This window comes from Taeniopygia guttata, chromosome 6, assembly GCF_048771995.1.
Source record: "Taeniopygia guttata chromosome 6, bTaeGut7.mat, whole genome shotgun sequence".
NCBI classification, from domain to species: domain Eukaryota; kingdom Metazoa; phylum Chordata; class Aves; order Passeriformes; family Estrildidae; genus Taeniopygia; species Taeniopygia guttata.
This window is the reverse complement of record NC_133031.1, coordinates 4,970,704-4,989,377: the sequence shown is the minus strand read 5'-3', so window position 1 is coordinate 4,989,377 and position 18,674 is coordinate 4,970,704. Positions and strand designations below refer to the sequence as shown.

Genomic DNA, 18,674 nt, shown 5'->3' with positions numbered 1-18,674 from the left:
ATCCCCAGCTCTCCCAGCCTCTCTTCATCTCTGACTCTCCAAACTCTCTTTCACAAGCTCTTTTCTTCCCCTCTCTAAGATGGAAAGGGTCAAGGTTGAAGAAAAGAGTATCTGTGAAGCTACAACTGGTGAATATTGAGAGTTGGCTTTGTTTAATTCTCTCTGGAGCTAAATTAAAATGCTTATAAACACAGAGGGAAAGAAACCACATAACAAATCTAGACTTTTTGCTCCCCTCTAGGTCCTAGAAAAGTCCCCACTGCTTCTTTTGAACTCTGCTCCCACTCTGTGGGAAATAATTTGGACTTGCTTGCTGGGTCAGGCTTTTTGCAGTATCAAAGTTATCATTGCCACCTTCCCACAGAGGTTTTCTCCATGTTGGATGCTGTGCTATCCAAGGGTTTTTCTTTCACATACATATCAAAGAAAGTGGCTTTAGTGGCTCCTTGAAGAATGTTCCATTTTGCTATTTGTCTTATTGACAGCACACAGTCACTGAAGCGGATCAGAGCCCTGAACTCACTATAAATTCTTGTTTGCTGCAGTTTTTGGGGATGCTAAAGTGGTTTATTGGAGACATGGAGGGAATAGAAGGTCGGTAGGGAATGGTTGGATGCTGCTTCCTCCTGCACTGTCATGGGGTGGTACCATGTGAACAAGCCATGATTTGTTAAAATTAACCTTGCTCCAAGATGTTCTGGATGCTGCACACTTTCATGGATTCAGGAAGAATTTGGAAATAGTAACAGAAAGACAAATTTTAGAATTAATGTTTTGTTCTTTCTTGTCTTAGAGGGCAGCCCTAGGAAGTAAGGGATTGATGCTGAGGAGCCTTCCACAATTACTGACAAGGTTTAGAGTCTGATCCTCATTTCAGTTAAAAATAAAAAATAAACTTTTTTTCTGCCAACAAATAAAATAATTTCCTTTGACAGTTAGTGGGTGGAACTTTATTAAATGGAAAATCTTTTCAATTGGACTAAAGATCTGTTAGGAACTGAGTCAGGGGTTTGAAATTGCCCATTGCACTCTCTGTGACTGTTTAAATAAAAACAAATGGAACAATTTATCTGAATAAATAAAAGCAAACTTGAATATAAGGCAAATAATGAAATAACTCAGCGTAATGATTGAGTGCTCCTGCAGCAGCTGGAAGAAGAGTTGGTGATTAGCATATGGAAGTGGATTTTTTTCCCAGTTTTATTTAAGGAGTGCTCAGGAGGAGGTTGCAGTTACTTCCCAGATTCATGTCCCAGGAAGGTTCAGGTTGGCTGTTTGTTTTCCAGATGATTGTGCTGCTCTCCCTGAAGAGCTCCTCACTTATTTTTTGTGTCAAGGTGAAACTCTTTCTATCTTTGGAAGGGTAGGACTAAGTTAGGGAACTTTTTTCTCAAAGCTCTGTTAATACGAATACAAATCCCTTCTCGAGTCTTGTTGGGAGACTTTTTGTGCTTGAAGTCACTTAAATTTTTAGGGCTTTGTAGGCCAAGTTATTTTTCTTGATAAACTTTGAAGCCACATGATGCCAAGTCCAGAACCCTCCAGCAGCCCTCTCCTGACACTGCTCCCACATAATTCAAATGTTTTATTGAGCTGGAATTTAGATGTATAGGAAGAGTAAGTGGTTATTTGAGGTTTCCAAGTGATTGTGTTTGGTAGGGGGAGCATAAATGCAATTTTGGACGGCTGTGCCTCCTCTGCCTTGATGCCTGCATTGTCAGACTCTGTGTGTCCCTGTGAGGGTGAGCATGGAGCCTCTCAGAAATGTGAGTGTGGGGCTTCTCACAAAAGTTTACAGGGAGAGATTTGCAAAGGCTGCTGGAGCCTGGTAACCTTCACACACAGTGAGCAGTGTAGCAGTTCAGGTATCTCCAGCTACTCCTTAACTTGTTGTTCATAGAGGAAGGTGTCCCTGCCCATGGCGTGGGTTGGAGCTGAGGATCCCAAAGGTTCTTTCCAGTCCAAACCATCCTGTGAGTCTAAGAGTTCCTCCAGTGACTGGGAGCAGCAGACCAGCATGGAAAATTCTGTGAAAGCCCTTTCTGGAAGAGCTGGTGCCTTTGGAGGTGGCAGTCCCCTGGCAGAGGGGCTGTGAGGATGCAGGTGGCCTTTGGGCTGGTGGGAATGAAGAGAAGAGCTAAGGAGGAGAAAGGAAGCTGCTGGAAACTGCAAACCCCCATAGCTGTGGGGCAGTGCTGGAAGGAGGGGACATTTGGCTGTTAGGCAAACCCCAGCTTGTGTGACCACGGAGTCTCACAGGGTGGTCTGGCTTGGAAGGGACCACCAAGACCATCCAGGCTTTTCCACCTCCCACTGGAGACTCTCTCCTCTCAGGTGTCTGCAGAGCTCTGGGCATTGCTTGTTGGGTCCACATGCTAGGAGTTTGTTGTTAGCTGGTTCATTAACCATTATTTTAATTTTTATAGATTATTTTCTGTGTTTTTAGCTGTAAAACAGAGAGAAGTGATTCAAGGAATAGAAATGCTGGATGGGAAGGGGGTTTGAAGGAGTTTCAGAGGTGAAAAAGGAAAATGATCCAGGAGGTCTCTGCTGGGGAAATACCTGATAATTCAAGTTGTTGTGTTTGTCTGTGTTCAAGCTGTTTGACCTTGCTGAGTGTCTCACCTAGGACAGTGATTGAGGGTTTCCTCTGAGCCATCTCATTAAAAATAATTAGAAATTAAAATAATGAAAATTAGCCAGCAGAAACCAAATAGAGCTGAGCCTTGACACTGTTACATGAAGAGTTTGCTAAAGAGGTTCTCACTTTGCTCCCAAGGAGAAAGGCCCTTTGTTTATCCCCTTCTCTTGATTAAAGAAGGGTACAGCAGAAGCACTCTTAGGAAAAACAGTGAAGTTAACAACAGGAACAGAAATGATTTGATGCAGGGTCTTAGGAAAGCCTTCAGAGCTTGTTGTTTATTTAGTAAGTTCTATTTGCCTTTCCTGTAAGGACTTTGGGGCAGGGGCACTGCTGCCTCAGGATTCCATTTACCAACATTGCTTCCTAAACATTAAATGCATCATGAAAACTGTAGGGAGGGAAGCTCATTTATGGAATGCTTTTCTTTTTTAAAGTGTGTTTGATTTATCATGATTTGACTTCAAAAACTACTCCATTATGTCCAAGAATTTCAAGGACAACTTGTTTTTTTTATTGAGAAAATTGGACCAGAGTCATGTTCTGGTAATACATTCTGGTAATAAACTGCAGTGTAAAATTGGAAGAGGTAAAATAATGGCTAGAAGAGTTCTACCAAGGCTCATATACTGACACAGGGCACCTTTCTGTTCTTTGGGTTTAAAGTCTTGTGAAAATATTTAGCTTAAGGAACTTATATTTTCTCCTTGCTAATTTACCTATGTGTATTTCCAGAGAGCTTCCATTTTCCTTGATTAAATAAATTCCACCTTGTGTCGTCTTTGTAAGTTCCCCAAATCCTGAATCTCAAGAAAATCATAACATACATCTCTAGAAAAAAATTAGGGTTGGTTTTGTTATGGCAGTGGAATGTTTATTGTATCCAGTGAAAAAAAAAAAAAGAGGGGGGGTATAAAAAGGCCGTATTTTATATAGATAATGCAAACATTTCTTATCTGCCCACTCAGTGTGTTTGTAGGAAACTACAGTGTTATGAAAGATATGGTTTTCCAAGTGATTTATTTGCTCTGTTAAATCCTGCAAAACAAAAAAGCTTTAAAGTAATAGTTAATTTAATTCTTAAAAGCAACACAAACTGAAAATTTTCAATTGTTATGTATCAAAGTAGACCATATAAGAATGAAAGGAATAAGGAAGGAGAGTTCATGCATTATTAATTTTACTTAGACTGCCTAAGGGATGGACAGGCTCAGGGAATGCCATGCTCAGTCCTTTCCCTGTGCTGCTGAGATGTTTGAACTCCTCAGGGGAAATGCAAAGCTGCTGCTGCTGCTGGAGGAAAACCCAGTGTTGTAGATGTGTCCTCTAGAGGCTTCACCTGAATGGAGATCTGAGCGAATGCTTCACTGTTCTCACCTCCCGTTGTGGGTCTTGTCTGTGCTGGGATAATTAGAGACTGTAACAAGCTGCATTTTGGGTCCTTTGAAGTCCACAAATGTGTCATTTTTACCATAAGATGAGGAATAGCATTTACCTCAGCTTGCTCTTCTGTTTAGTTTACAGATGATTTTCCATTGGGATTTGTATGTAAAAAATACACACCAAAAAAACAAAAACAAACCAGTAATACTTGAGTATTTCTTTCCTATTTTGAGCCCAGAGCTTGATTAGAAGGTATCATTTCACACAAATGGAGTTTGGTTGAACTGTGCATCAGAGGAGTATCTTAAAGTTTATAAAATCATGGGCAATCTCAGATAGTCCTGTGGGGTGAATTGGGAAGGAGAATGGTTGTCTCTTTTCTCTCAGAGTCAATGAGGCTCTTGGAAAATTAAAAGCTCTTCTTAATGAACTTTAATTTTCATATGCTTTAAAGGGGATAGTGGTTTTCTGCTATTTAATGTAGAAAACCTGATTGGTCCTAAAACAGTCATCACATGTGGTGATCATGCTTTTATGTGTTTTAAGGCTACACTTATGCGTTTGCTAGCTCTGCATGTACTGCTTGATATCTTTGAACCTCTCTTTTGAGTAAACCAACAAATTCTTACTTATTTTCTTTCGTTATTCTGCTCTGCTTCCATTGATGACTCTAAACTTTTGACTCCAGACTGGCAATATGAGGGTAAGATGGCAAAATATGACTTCCTGAACATTGCTCGTCTGCTTTTCATTTGTGTTCTCCTTAGAGTTATTAAAATTCCATTCTCTAACTAGATCCTTTTTGTTGCAATTAAATACAAATTATGTTTGTTTCTGTTGTGAAACTTTAATTATGATTTATACCTTTTAATCATTCCTTTGTTATTTCTTTGGGTTAAATTACCATCGTATTCCCTGTGTCCTGACACACATTGAGATTCCTGATGGGATCTCTAAAGCAAAACACAAACAGATTCCTTAGTGTAACCATCCAACTGGATCATGGTGACAACAATCCTTCCCTGGAAGAGTGGGCAGGCCCTGGCACAGGGTGCCCAGAGCAGCTGTGGCTGCCCCTGGATCCCTGGAAGTGTCCAAGGCCAGGCTGGATGGGGTTTGGAGCACCTGGGATAGTGGAAGGTGTCCCTGCCCATGGCAGTGGCAGGGAATGAGATGGCTTTACAGGCCCTTCCAAACCAAACCAGTCCATGATTCGGTGATTTGAGGGGTGTGTGACATGCAAAGGAAAAAAACATACAATATTTTTGCTGATTAAGTGTTTTAAATATGGATCATACCTGAGATCTTTTGTCATCACATCCTCCCTTCCTTTACAAAGTTTTTCTGAGTAAGGGATAAGCAAACAGATTTGTTTTGAACCTTTGTGAGTATAACTTTACTATCAGTTGTAGCTCATACCTGCATCACATTTAAGGGAATACTTGCCTTCAGCATGCCAAGTATGCTGACTTTAAAAAATAAACCCCAACAACAAAACCCCAGAGATTCTGCTTTTCGAATGAGAAATAACTCTTTTTTTCATCTTTATAGATTGCAAGTTGGCCAGAACAGGTCCTCCAGCCACAATAGTTCCCATTGATGAGGAGAGTCGCAACGGTGAGTGCCCCACAGTTATTTATAACATGTATTACTTATAACCAGTCTTTAAGGCCCTTGTGGCAAACAGACCTTCTTAATTTTTCTTAAGTCAGTGGGACAGTACCAGAGGACTGTTGTGGTCAGTATTTGGTTTTGTTTGGGTAAAGCTAAAATTTTACTCTGTAGCACGACTAGAGTGTTAGCAATGTGGTCTTCTGGGTTTTTGGGAGGTTGCTTGTTGGTTCCCTTTATGTTTAAGAACGTGAGTTTATGGACACACCTGAAATGGAAGAATTTGGTTGTAGTCATGGAAATTTCAAAAGAAAAGGAATGTCACTTTTCTTCAGTATTTTAATTATCCTGACAAATCAGAGAGTTCTCATTTTGTTAATCTGTGGTCTGAGCATTGCATTTATGCAGCGTACCTTGATGGAATAAAAAGTGCATTACCCTTTTACAATCAGCTATTACTCCTGAGAGTAAGTTACTACTCTTTCCTGCTTTTCATTCTGTGTGTTTAGGGATTTTTATTTTAGCCTTGGAAGCTGGGCCTGGTTTTGTGCCTTGTGTGATTGTGGTTTATCAGTTACGGGTGCTTGAGATGGTGGATAAAGCCAGGTGATGCTGGTGGAACCTCTCTGCTGTTATTCTGGGAGGATTTCCTTGTTGGAATTGCTTAAAGTTAGATGGATAAATGCATTTATGGGTAAAGCTCCTCAATAAACCAATTCTTAATACACCTGTATGTGCTGAAAAGCTCTGGTACTGGGGTGGCTGTTAAAACCAGGTTCTTTTCCCTCCTCCTGGGATGGTTTTCTCTGCAGTCAGGAGTGTCCAAAGGAGGGCTATGAATATGGATGTGCTCTTTGATGTGTAGGTTCTAGGCCAGCTGCTGTCAAATCCTGATGTGTTCCAGTTGTGGCCGGCTCAGTTTTGGTGGAACAACCCCCTCAGCTGAAATGGTTTGGCTGCCATAGCTCATCTCTCATAGCCTTTCATCCTCCCTACTCATTAGAAAAAATTACTAACAGCAAGGGGTTATAAATAAACCCAAACCAATGTTGCCACCAAAAAAACTTAGTGAAAATCTTTAGAAAGAGAGGTTGAAGTTGTGGACTCCCCATCCCTGCAAGTGTCAAAGGCCAGGCTTGGCAGGGCTTGGAGCCACTGGGTCCAGTGGGAGGTGACCCTGCCCACAGCAAGGGAGTTGGAATGAGATGAGCTTTGAGGCATCTTCCAGCCCAACCCAGTTTGAGATACAAAACTTAATAAGGAATGTGTGGTGTTCTACGTTTCTAGTGACCAAACTTTATATTGGGATTTCCAAGAGATGCAGAAATAAAAATCCACCTAATTTTGTTCTTGCCTGTACAAACAAGTTTCTAGCTCACCTAAAGTGTGAAATCTCATCTTTATTTTAGTTCTTCCATGGCACTGTTACTTCCAAGGGTCTGTTGTTGAGGTTGGGATGGCTTCTCTAAGGATGGAGATCTCAAAACAATGGCTGAGTCATTTAATTCCATCAGTGCATGTGGTCATTGTGTTCTGGCAATTAACAGAAAATCCTGCTCTTTAGAAACAGATATTTAGTTTAATTGTGCCATGGCACATGAGATCAATCATTCCTAATTCACAGGAAGTCAGAGATGAGCAAACCTCACAGAATAAAAACATTTTCCCAAATAACTTTTGCTTGTTTTCACAGTCTGGCACACAGGTACTGTGCCTGACCTTTAAAGATATTATTGAAATCAGCAGAGATGTTAAGATTTGACAGTTTCCTGCCATGGGATGGAGATCTCTTTATATCAAGTAATTTAGGTACCATAGTAAATTACATTATAATTGTGCTCATGTGAGCAATCCTGCAAGGAGTGAACTTGACCTTTCTTAAGGAATAAAGGGATTATTTTATGATTTTCCCTGTGTTGAACTGAATTGGGTGATAGTATTTCTATCTTATGAACAGCAAAACTGAATTTTTCTGGATGATTTTTATAGGCAGAGAGTTATTTTCGCCCATGGATTTATTTTTATTTAATTACTGGATTCGAGACTTGGTTTTAACTTGTTTTAAAGTCTGAATGAGCCTTATTCCTAGGTCAGACTTTCTCATTGCCAGTGTACCCCAAGTTTTTGGAGGCCTCCATGTGGAGCCATCTGTTCTTTTTCCCTTCAGATGAACAGCCTGAAATTCTCCAGGGTTTTGAATCTTTGGGCAAGGCTTTTGATGGAAAGTGTACACTTGGGAAAGGACTTCTACAAGGCAAGATTTAAAGGCTAAGAGATTAAATTAGAATTTGGAATAGAAAGCAGAAGATGGGGTAGAGGAAAAAAGCAGACCAAAGTGAATTCCTTCCTGCGAGGACAAATAGGAACTGGTGTCTTGGTGTTCCATCCAGAACAAAAAAAAAAAAAAACCACAGTTAGGAATGCTTTGTGTTCTTTCCCATCCTAGAAAAATCAGTCAGTGTTGGTATGATTAGATTTTATTTTGTTGGGTTTTTTCCTCTCTGCTTCTCTTACGATGGTGTGAGTGCTCTAATGAATAATGGGAGCAAATCCCAAAACCTCCTGCTCTCTTGCCTCCATGTTCCTTGGGGATGTCTTTCACAAGGAACTGCACCTTTCATGGCTGTAGGTGGGTCAAGTGTCATTCTTACACTTTTTCATCTTCCTGCTCTCTCAGCAGCAGCCTTTCTTCTGCCTGACTTCCTGGGGAGGCAGAGGATATGTGATCCTGCTACAAATCCCCTTCCATACCCCTTGTGGGGAGGCATTCATGGGAAATGGGGCACAAAAATGCAGGAAACAAAACTGTGGGGTTTCTTCCCCCTAATTCTGTTGCACCAATTTATTTTCAGTTTTATTATATGTAATGCTGGAAGAATTGATCTGATTACGTTGATGATTTCCATGCTGGTCCAAACTGGTTTAACTTGGTTTTCGGGACAATCAACAGGGGTTTAAGAAAATGTCCCCAGATATTTTCTGCACAAAAATGTCCTCAGACATCTGCACAAAATCTGTAGCCTCCCTCCAGAAGTGGGCTTAGGTGTGCTGGTAAGGACTGGGAGTGATGCCTCTGAATATTCATTACTCAATTAAATGTTCAGTGACCACCAGGGCTGGAATTGAACTAATTAACCCTAAAGAAGGAAGAGTCCTGCTATCCCAGGCATTTTGGTTAAGGGGAAAAGTTGTTTAGTAAAAATCAGTTTGGAAGGTTGCTGTGGCTGAGCACATCAAGAAATGCATTCCTTAAGAGCTGTGTCTCAACAATAATTTCCTACTTTTCCCTCCTGTTTCATTAATGACTTGAAGGTGCTTCAGACTTTGAGGGCTCTTCCAGCCTAAATGATTCCATGATATTCTTGTATTGCCTTCATGAGCATCTCACGCTTTAATCTTAAACAAAAATGCTTTCACCTATTGCTTCTTATCATTCAAAAATCAGCTTTATGAAGGAAAGTCATCTTAATTTTACCATTTCAAGGGATTCTGAGAACAGCATTTCCCAAGTTTGCAGTGAATGTGTAGGCGTGGAAAGGCACCAAACTGTGATTTTATCTTGATTTTTCTTATTTTTCCCATAAAGGCACTTTGAAGACTCTTTGTATTTTGATTTTACTTGGTGCACTATTTTTTGTAGTGTTTCTTTAATGGAAAAAAATTCAAGTTATTAGTTTACATGTTGTTATCATTCCTGTGAAATGTTTCCAGGGAGAAAGTGCTTCAGCTGATTTTTTAATCTAGTTCATGCCATTGTCTTTATGCCTCCCTGCCCACACATAGATTTTTCCCATATCTTTGACAGTCTTACAGCTCCCTAAAGTGTTTATGCTTTTTTTTTTTTTACCAGATTTTGACCATCTTTTTCAACTTTATCTTCACCAGCTCAGGATCTAGTTTGGCAATGGAGATGTGGTGTGGTGTGCAGATGTAAATTAAGGTATTGCAGCCAATAAATAAACCTTGGGATGAAATCTGGCCGTTTGTAGGATGAGTGTCTAGGCCCAGTCTGGCCATTCCACCCCAAGGTGCAGTCGAGGTGGTTGATGAGATTTTGGCGATGAGTCTCAGCAGTGTTTTGCTGAATCTCTGGTGCTGATGCTGTTCTGCGGTCATTAATCCCAGGTCTAAGACATTAGATTAGCCAGCAGAATAAATCTGAGCTGGATCAGGCCCAGGCCCGTAATAACATCTGCTCAAATTAGGCCTCGCTTTGTGGAGTTTATTCCGGATTTGTGTTTTTATGTAGGAAGAGAGGTGATCCATTAGATCCAATAGCTGCCAGATTGAGTAACTTCTGTCAGAAGTTGTTACCCTTGTGGAATGTTCTGGACAAATTCTAACAGGAGGAGTGGATTTGTATTGATTCCTGTGCCCCACGTGGCTGAACACTGACTGTGCCACGGCGCAGGGCTGGGCAGCTCTGCTCCATCTGCTCATCCCTGGGCTCCTTGGGAGCCTGGGGTTTCCTGTGGATGCTGCTCTGAAAGGAAAAGGACCTGGGGGTGCTGGGGGTGAGAGCTGGGCCCCAGAACCCCCCCTGGGTTCTGTCTGGGCTGAGCCCCAGCGTGGGCAGCAGGAGAGGGGGGGATTCTGCCCCTCTGCCCCTGTGCTCAGGTGAGACCCCACCTGCAGAGCTGCCCCAGCACAGAAGGGACCTGGAGCTGCTGGAGAGAGCCCAGGGCAGGCACCAGGATGGGCAGAGGGATGGAGCAGCTCTGCTGGGAGGAAAGGCTGCACAGCTGGGATTGTTCACCTGGAGAGGAGAAGCTCTGGGGGGACCAAATTGTGGGTTTGCAGGGCCTGAAGGAGCTGACAAAAAAAGATGGAGACTCTGCACCAAAGGGATGGAGTGACAAGGGGGGATGGCTTCCCAGTGCCAGAGGGAAGGGCTGGATGGGATATTGGGAATTAGGAATTGTTCCCTGGGAGGGTGGGCAGGCCCTGGCACAGGGTGCCCAGAGCAGCTGTGGCTGCCCCTGGATCCCTGGCAGTGCCCAAGGCCAGGTTGGACAGGGCTTGGAGCAGCCTGGGACAGTGGAAGGTGTCCCTGCCATGGCAGGGGTGGCACTAGATCAGCTTTCTGGTGTCTTCTAACCCAGACTCTGTGGAGCTGTGAGAAGTACTGGCTCTGGCTCTGGATTGTTCAAAGCATTCATTGGCTGTTGAGGAGTTTGCTGATTAGACTTGGAAAAAGGGGTTAAATTGGGATCTCTACTGAGATCCTCTGGAAACAATGAACATTCCAGGAAGGTTTCTGCAGCAGTATTTCCTGCTGCTGCCTCCCTGGCTGGGGGTGGGAAGGCTGTGACAGTGCCAAGGAATCAAGAGACACCCAACTGCAGTTTAGTTGGTTTATTTTTCTAATGCTCTGGTCCAAGAACTGTCCACAATTTCCTCCATAATTTACTTAGCTAATAAATTACTTTAGTGAGATGAAATATGGAATAGTTTTATTTTTTTATAGCTTCTATTTATGTTTTTTCCCCATTTTTTCATGTCAGCAGTTGGCTTATAGGTGTTGCTTCTCAACTCTGCCTGCAGGTGCTTCAGTCAAAATGCTCACCAGGAAGTATCACTTCTTTCCTGACAATTTGATTTAGTTTATAAATTCATGAGATGGGAAAAGAGGATGAAATTTATGGAAATTAGTTTTGTTACATTCCGTCCTGTTTGTTCATTTCTGTTCCATAATGATGTGTGCTCCAGATTTGGGTATTAAGGATTTCATTAGGAAGTAATGAATCAATTTGGTGTCTAATGCTGGTTTTATGCTATGGATTTAAATTCTCATGTTTTTCATGTCGGACAAATGTGTAAAGACTGAGGAAGCTGTAAAATAGATCCATTTATTATTCTACTTCTATTTATCAGCACATCAGCAGTGGTTGGGACTTTAGCGGAGCTGTTAAAGATCTCTGCAATTCTCCTCTTTCAGTTATTTTTTAAAATTATGTCTTTAAAAAAAATAAAATCAAAGTTTCAAAAAGCAGGGGGTAATTTGGGGTGGAAGCAGTAGAGAAAAGTTGTCCTTTTAAAAGCTGATAAATTCTTAAGGGTAGAAAATGGGGATAGAGTTTGAAATATTTAATTATTTTTGTGCTGTCAGCTGTCTGGACAAATATCCTAACCTGGTATTGGTGCACTTGGTAGAGGTGGGACAGAAGTCCTTGAACTGCCTTCAGGGATGAGAGAGAAGTGATGTTTCAATGGCAAAAATTAGGGATTTAACTCCATTTTGAGTTTAGGGTAACTGTTGTGGATCACAATTCTGCTCTGTAATGCCAAGGCCTTTTCAAAATGTGTTTAGGATTTCCTTTTTTACTGGAAATTCTCCTCAGAGTGACTGGAATTTTTTTGAACATCTCATCTATGAGAGTTTGAGTAGTCAGAATAAATTATGCAAATTATAGTACGTGAGCCATTCATATTCCCAGGGTGTCTATTTACCTTTGCCAATGAAGCACTGCATATTTCCCTAATGATTTCTTCCATATAGTTTTGCAACAGCAAATGTTGTTTCAGTAGCAATGCTCTTTGATCGTCTTCTGATTGATTGTCACAGTCCTAGTAGAGCAGTGCAAGATTTGATACATTTTAAGGCTTTTTAAAATCAGTTTTGCTTCAGGGAGTGGGAGGTGATGGTTGGGATCAGTCTCCAGAACTGCAATGTGCTTTCCAGGTGTTTTGGTATCACTCTAATTTTGGAGTGTAAAACAGAGCCCAAATCAGGGTTGGTAAGTCTGGGGGAAGCTGCTCCAACCAGCACCTTTCCTCCTGTGCCACCAGCAGAGGTGTGACACTGGTGTCAGAGAAAATGGATCTTCTGCCTTCTGAGGAGTGGTCTTTTATGTGAGTTCTTTGTCAAACCATGGAGTTCCTGCCCTGCAGCTCAGCATCCATCTGTCCTTCTTCCCTCAGCTCTGGTGAGCTCTCTGGGCAGGTGCTCCCTTTCCAAAATTCCCAGCTCTACTGGTTCTTGAGTGCTGGAGCTGCTCAGTCTGGAATCAGCTTTTTGGACCTGCTGGGGCTCTGCTGAGCCAACTCAGCTCTCAAAATTCACCTTTGTTCAGCTGAGTCCTGTGTAGGAATCCCAGACTGGTTTGGGTTTGAAGGGACTTCAAAGCCAATCCAGTGCTACCCCTGCCATGGGCAGGAACACCTTCCACTGTCCCAGGCTGCTCCAAGCCTGGCCTTGGGCACTGCCAGGGATCCAGGGACAGCCACAGCTGCTCTGGGCACCCTGTGCCAGGGCTTCACCACCTTCCCAGGGAGGATTTTCATTCCAGTATCCCACCTGAATGTTTGGAGCTATGTCAGTTTTTTCCAAGTTCCAGTTAACACCAGGAGAGACGTTGAACAGTGTGATGGGCCCCCAAACTGGTCTTCCGTCTCTTCTGTGTCAAAAGAATTCTCCACCTCACCTTGCTGAGAAATGAAGTGTTTGATTAAAATGGACAAAACTTCCCCAAAAATGAGAGCTCGTGGTGCCAAAGGGCTGTGGAAGTGCTGGAGGAGGGAAGGCTTGCACGCAAATCCTGTTGCAGTACCCAGTGAGCAGGATGCAAAGGGTGGTGTCCAGGCACAGGGCCCCTCCCTGCTTCCCTCTGGAGCACAACAGGGATATCAAGAATCCATAGAAGATCCAGAAAGTGAGAAGCTGAGTCATTGTGGCACTGCACAGGGACGAAGTTCACCCTCATGTCCAGGTGGAACTTCCTGGGCATCAGTTCCTGCCCATTTCTCTGGTGCCATCACTGGGCCCCTGGAGAAGAGCCTGGTCCATGCCCAGAAAGGCTGTGGGGTCTCCTCCATGAGTATATTCCAGACCCATCTGAACACAATGCTGTGCCCTGTGCTCTGGGATGGCCCAGCTGGAGCAGGGAGGTGCCACCAGCTGCCCACTCAGCTCCTTCAACCTGATCCATCCTGGAATTCTGTCTCTTCAGGAGGCACCTGAGAATCTTGAGAAGCCTGCCCCCAGGACAAAATTCACATTATTTTTCTGAGATGCTTTCTGTAAGCCAGGCATACTTTTGAAAAATTACTTCCTTCCAAGGCAACCTCACCTAAATTTCCATTTAAAGTGATGATATAACCCCAGTCCCTTTTCACACCTGGGTGAGCAGGTATGGCTGTGCATTTCCCATTCTTCAGCATGTGTCTGGATGTGGCACTGGGAGCATGGATCTGGACCAGGTGAGTAATGAGCTGCCCTCAATGTTTTCATAACCCTTCAAACCCTTCCCCAAAAAAAGGAGGAGGGAAAGCAGAAAACATGGGGGGGAAATGGCTTTATAATGGTCATATCCCAGCTTCCTTTAATTGTACTAATTTTATTTTGATCTTAAAATGGTGGATGAAAAGTGTAGCAATTCATGGATCATACATTTTACCCTCATATTCCCCATGTTTTTAAAGAGATTGCTCCAAAACATCAGAATTTTTCTCTTTATTCCAACTTTGAATCACTAATAAGGATCACACTTAAGTTATTGCTTGTTTTGAACAGCAGAGTGCTTGGAACACTAAATGATTCAATAAATGATGGATTTCAAAGCCCTGCTTGGCTCGAACATAAATTTCATTTGTTGGTTTATATTGTTACACAGCCTCATGTGAAAGCTCCTTGTATCCTTTCAGATTTTCAAAGTCATGCTAATCAAGCCAAATGTTCTGCTCCATGGCTCTCAGAGATTTTTCCTCCTTTATTCAAGCATCATTTTTCATCATTACTCTGCTATTCCACTTTTTTATCCTATTGACACAATTGTTTAGGAACATAGGGCCTGAGTAGAATAAATCATTAAGTCTGGACCTGCTAGCTATCTCTAAGTTATACCATTGCCCCAGTACTAGGGATCATTTTCTCCTTCTGATAAGCCCATGTTTTTTCTTTAGGTGTTTGGGGGAGGTGTTGGAGGGCAAGAATCTCCTGGGGTTTAACCAGGGCAGGTGCTGATGCTTCACTGGGATCAGGACAACCCCCTGGGATGGATCCAGGCTGGGGATGAGCAGCTGGAGCAGCCCTGGAGAAGGACCTGGGGGTGCTGGGGGTGAGAGCTGGGCCCCAGAACCCCCCCTGGGTTCTGTCTGGGCTGAGCCCCAGCGTGGGCAGCAGGGGAGGGGGGGATTCTGCCCCTCTGCCCCTGTGCTCAGGTGAGACCCCACCTGCAGAGCTGCCCCAGCACAGGAGGGACCTGGAGCTGCTGGAGACAGCCCAGGGCAGGCACCAGGATGGGCAGAGGGATGGAGCAGCTCTGCTGGGAGGAAAGGCTGCACAGCTGGGATTGTTCACCTGGAGAGGAGAAGCTCTGGGGTGACCAAATTGTATCTTGAAGAAGCTGATGGGAAAGATGGAGAGAGACTCTACAAAAGCCTGGATGGACGGAACACAGGGAATGACTTCCCAGTGCCAGAGGGCAGGGCTGGATGGGATATTGGGAATTAGGAATTGTTCCCTGGCAGGAATTGTTCCCTGGCAGGGTGGGCAGGCCCTGGCACAGGGTGCCCAGAGCAGCTGTGGCTGCCCCTGGATCCCTGGCAGTGCCCAAGGCCAGGTTGGACAGGGCTTGGAGCAGCCTGGGACAGTGGAAGGTGTCCCTGCCCATGGCAGTGGGATGGAACTTCATCATCTTTGAGTTCCTTTCCAACCCAAACCATTCCATGTTCTATGAATCTTTTACTAAGTTTTTTGCTCAAATATATATCAGTTCTGTTCACAAGAATAATTATACGTTGCTGCTACCAGGCATAAAATTTTATTTCTCAGGATGGTTTATGAACCCAATGAAAAACCTGGCACATGTTGCTTCTGAAATGCACTGCTGAGCATTCGTGTTGGGCCTATTATTTTGTCACTTTCACAACAGGGTGAAGTTTAAAAGAGCAGTTCTGTGACAAATTATCTTCCATGCAAGGAATTAGTTTTTCGAAAGGCCATCCCTGAGGAAAGCAGCAGCAGGGAGAACCACCTCACTTTTCAAGTGTGTCTGTGTGTTTTGATAGTTTTTTTTCTTCCCCTTTTATTTTTTTTTTTTGGGCTACTATTTTTTTTTTTATCCTGTTTCCCCTCACAGCTCCACACTCTCTGTTTGATGCATCCAAGTCTTTCCAATATATACAAAGGGCTGGGAGAGAGTGCTGGCCTGAGATGTGACCCATGGACTGTTTCTTCCCCTCTCTGGGGTTTCTGGTGGATAATCCTCAAGTCTGATGAGGAGAAGAAAGCTCAGGGGGGCCCTTCTGGCTCTCCACAACTTCATGACAAAAGGAGGCAGCTGGAGGGGGGAACAGGGACAGGACAAGGGGAAACAGCCTCAGTCTGTGCCAGTGTGGAGGTTGGATATTGGGAAAATTCCTCTCTGAAAGGGTTGTTCAGCCCTGGCACAGCTGATGCTGTGGATCAGATGAATGCCCTCCCATCCCTGGAGGACTGTCACAGCCACATGGATGTGACACTTGGGGACATGGGTTAGTGGTGGCCTTGGCAGTGCTGCGTTAACAGCTGTACTCAATGGTCCCAGAGGTCTCTTCCAGCACTAATCTGATTTCTCCCTCTGTTAGCACCTTTATGTCTCATTCCTTTTACAAACAAAAATCTTACCGAGACCCTTTGGGGGGACTCTTTTGGGAATGATGGTCCCTTACTGCAATTAACTGTTGAATGTCCTAATTTCTTTCTGAGTTTTTTGGCCTGTGAGTTGCTCTTTCTGTCTGTCAAATGTCACTTTTTATCTGTTTCCCTTTCCAGAATTAGTTCTGCTTACCCCACAGATCAGAAACTGCTGGGGAATTCCCTTCTGGATTTATCTGGGTCTCCTGGGTTGTTCTCCAGCTCTGGCAGTGCCAAGGCCAGGTTGGATGGGGCTTGGAGCAACCTGGGATAGTGGCAGGTGACCCTGGCAGGGGGTGGAACAAGAAGGGGGGGTCTTTCCAACCCAAACCACTCAATGGTGTGGTTGCTGTATCAGAACAAGAGGCACATCCCTTCTTCCAGATCCTTTAGGAACTGATTTGAGGCAAAATGTGAATTATCTGTCTTGTGGAATTTGATTTTTTTTTGTAAACTATATTTCATCAGAAAGTAAAAAGGTTTCCAGTGAAGGAAGGAAAAAGGATCGCCAAATGGTTGATGTTCATGGTGTAATTTTCTATGCACTCATGCTCTCCCCCTTGGCTTTCTGTGGGAAAGAACAGGTTTGGTTTTTTGTTTGGCCTTCTGAATTGGGTAAGTGAAATTCCTTTTGTTGTTACTCATTTCCTAAAGGAATTTTCTGGAGTTGATTTTTTCCCCTTGACCTTTTTAGAATATACCCAAACCCTCAGTGGGCTGTCAGCATCCATCTCTCCAAGGGGAACATCCTTGGAACCATTCCTTCCCTTGTCCTTCCCTTCCCTTGGCCATGAAGGATTGCAGTTAATTTCTTCTACTTCTCCTGTAAAAGCAAAGCTCTGGTCAACAAAAAAAAAAAAAAAAAAAAAAAAAATCATGTTTCCCTGACATTCAGCCGTGTTCCACTGGATTTTTTCCAGCCTGGGCATACCAGGATCTGCATTTCCCTCTAAGCTCTGTGTGCAGCAGGACAGGGATCCACAGGCTGGGTTCAACCTTTCAGGTTTTTGGGAGGGATTTCCTGCTTCACCTCCACCTGCCATGAGATGCTGAGGGGCTGCCCTGGGTTATTAAAACCCTTTCAAATCCCGTCAAAATAAACTGATAATGTTTTAACCTGTTAAATTTGTCAAGTGACCATATGGGGTTTGTTTGATGCTTTTGTTCAGCGTTAATGCTCCTGCTGAAGCCCCTCCAGGCACTTAATTAATCTCAGCAGTGAGAAACCATTTCTCCTGAAGGTGAGTTGTCACCATGGGTGTGTTCATTCCTCCCATCTTTCCCACAGGGGGATCTGGTTTTTAAAGATCTCTGGCTGAGAGAAGCTGAAAGGGAAGGATATTCTGCTTTGTTTTCGTAGTGTAGCTGGAGGGTGGGCCTGAAGGATGATGCTGTCTATTAAAAAAAAAATAATAAAGTAGGACAAAAAAAAAAAAAAGAAGAAAGGACAAAAAATTAAAGAAAAAAAACCTCAGTAACAGTGGAATGAACTATGTATTTCCATAAGAAGAATTCCTAGAATCATAGAACTCATAGAATCATTAAGATGGTGAATACCTCCTTGTTTAATTAGTGTTCTCACAGAGCTCTCAGGTTATTGAGATGTTATTTTTCCCCCTTGGAATGTCATGTGATACCAGTTCAAACAGCTTCCTGCTTTTCCATTTATTTTATTAGCAACATCTCAGGCAAACCACAGGTTTTGATCTGTGAAGCTCTGTAAAAGGCACTTGTAAAGCACCTTTCTTCACCCAGGCTCTGCCCCTGGAGCACGGGCTTTTTGTTCAGGTCCCTGGGGACCAGGGCTGGTTGGATATTAAGTGTTAAAGATCTGGCAGTGCTATTTCTTGCCTGTTGTTAAGCTCTCTCATGCATTATTTATCAAACAGCAGGTGAAGACTTCAACCTTTTTATGATAATTGATAGTGGTTAGAATACAAGATTACAAACAGCTCCTGAGCACCAGTAAATGCCAGCATGGGAGGTGGATTGGCAGGACGTGTTTTTCATCGTTAATTCAAAATATATGAACTTTGTTGGGCCTCAAACAAAGGGTCAGCGTGGAGGGGGAGAGGAGAAATAGGTGATAAAATTGTATATAAATAGCTTTGTGTTCTGCTTGCCTGGGTTGCGCAGTGCTCATGCAAGCTTCAGTGTGGGGTGACAGGATTAAAGACACCTTCTGTGGGCTCACAGCCTGTTCTGGATGATTGTTGTGCTTCCCTGGAACCCAGGATCCTCAGGGAACTGTTCCCTCCATCACCTGGGGGCCTTGGGTAGTTTTAACTTGGGGCACAATTAGAATTACCCCTTCCTTTGCTTGTGTCAGGTTTTGCCCAAGTCATGGTTGATGCCTGCTTGGAGTTCAGGTGTCAAAGAAAGGTGCTGGAAAGTTGTACTCCAGGTTTAGTAAGGTTAAGCCAC

At 43.3% G+C, this 18,674-nt stretch overlaps 1 protein-coding gene across 17 annotated transcripts in view; it reads left to right on the top strand.

The window, feature by feature from the left end:
• Positions 1 to 18,674, top strand: part of PCDH15 (protocadherin related 15) — a 617,117-nt gene that overhangs the window by 374,467 nt on the left and 223,976 nt on the right. For 13 of the 17 annotated variants that reach the window (XM_072930869.1, XM_072930868.1, XM_072930871.1 and 10 more), the window contains 2 exons: positions 4,713 to 4,727; positions 5,576 to 5,641. In XM_072930869.1, coding sequence (XP_072786970.1) covers positions 4,713 to 4,727; positions 5,576 to 5,641 — 81 coding nt within the window. The remainder of the gene's footprint in view (positions 1 to 4,712; positions 4,728 to 5,575; positions 5,642 to 18,674) is intronic. The other 4 variants (XM_072930880.1, XM_030275753.4, XM_072930882.1 and 1 more) reach the window with 1 other exon arrangement.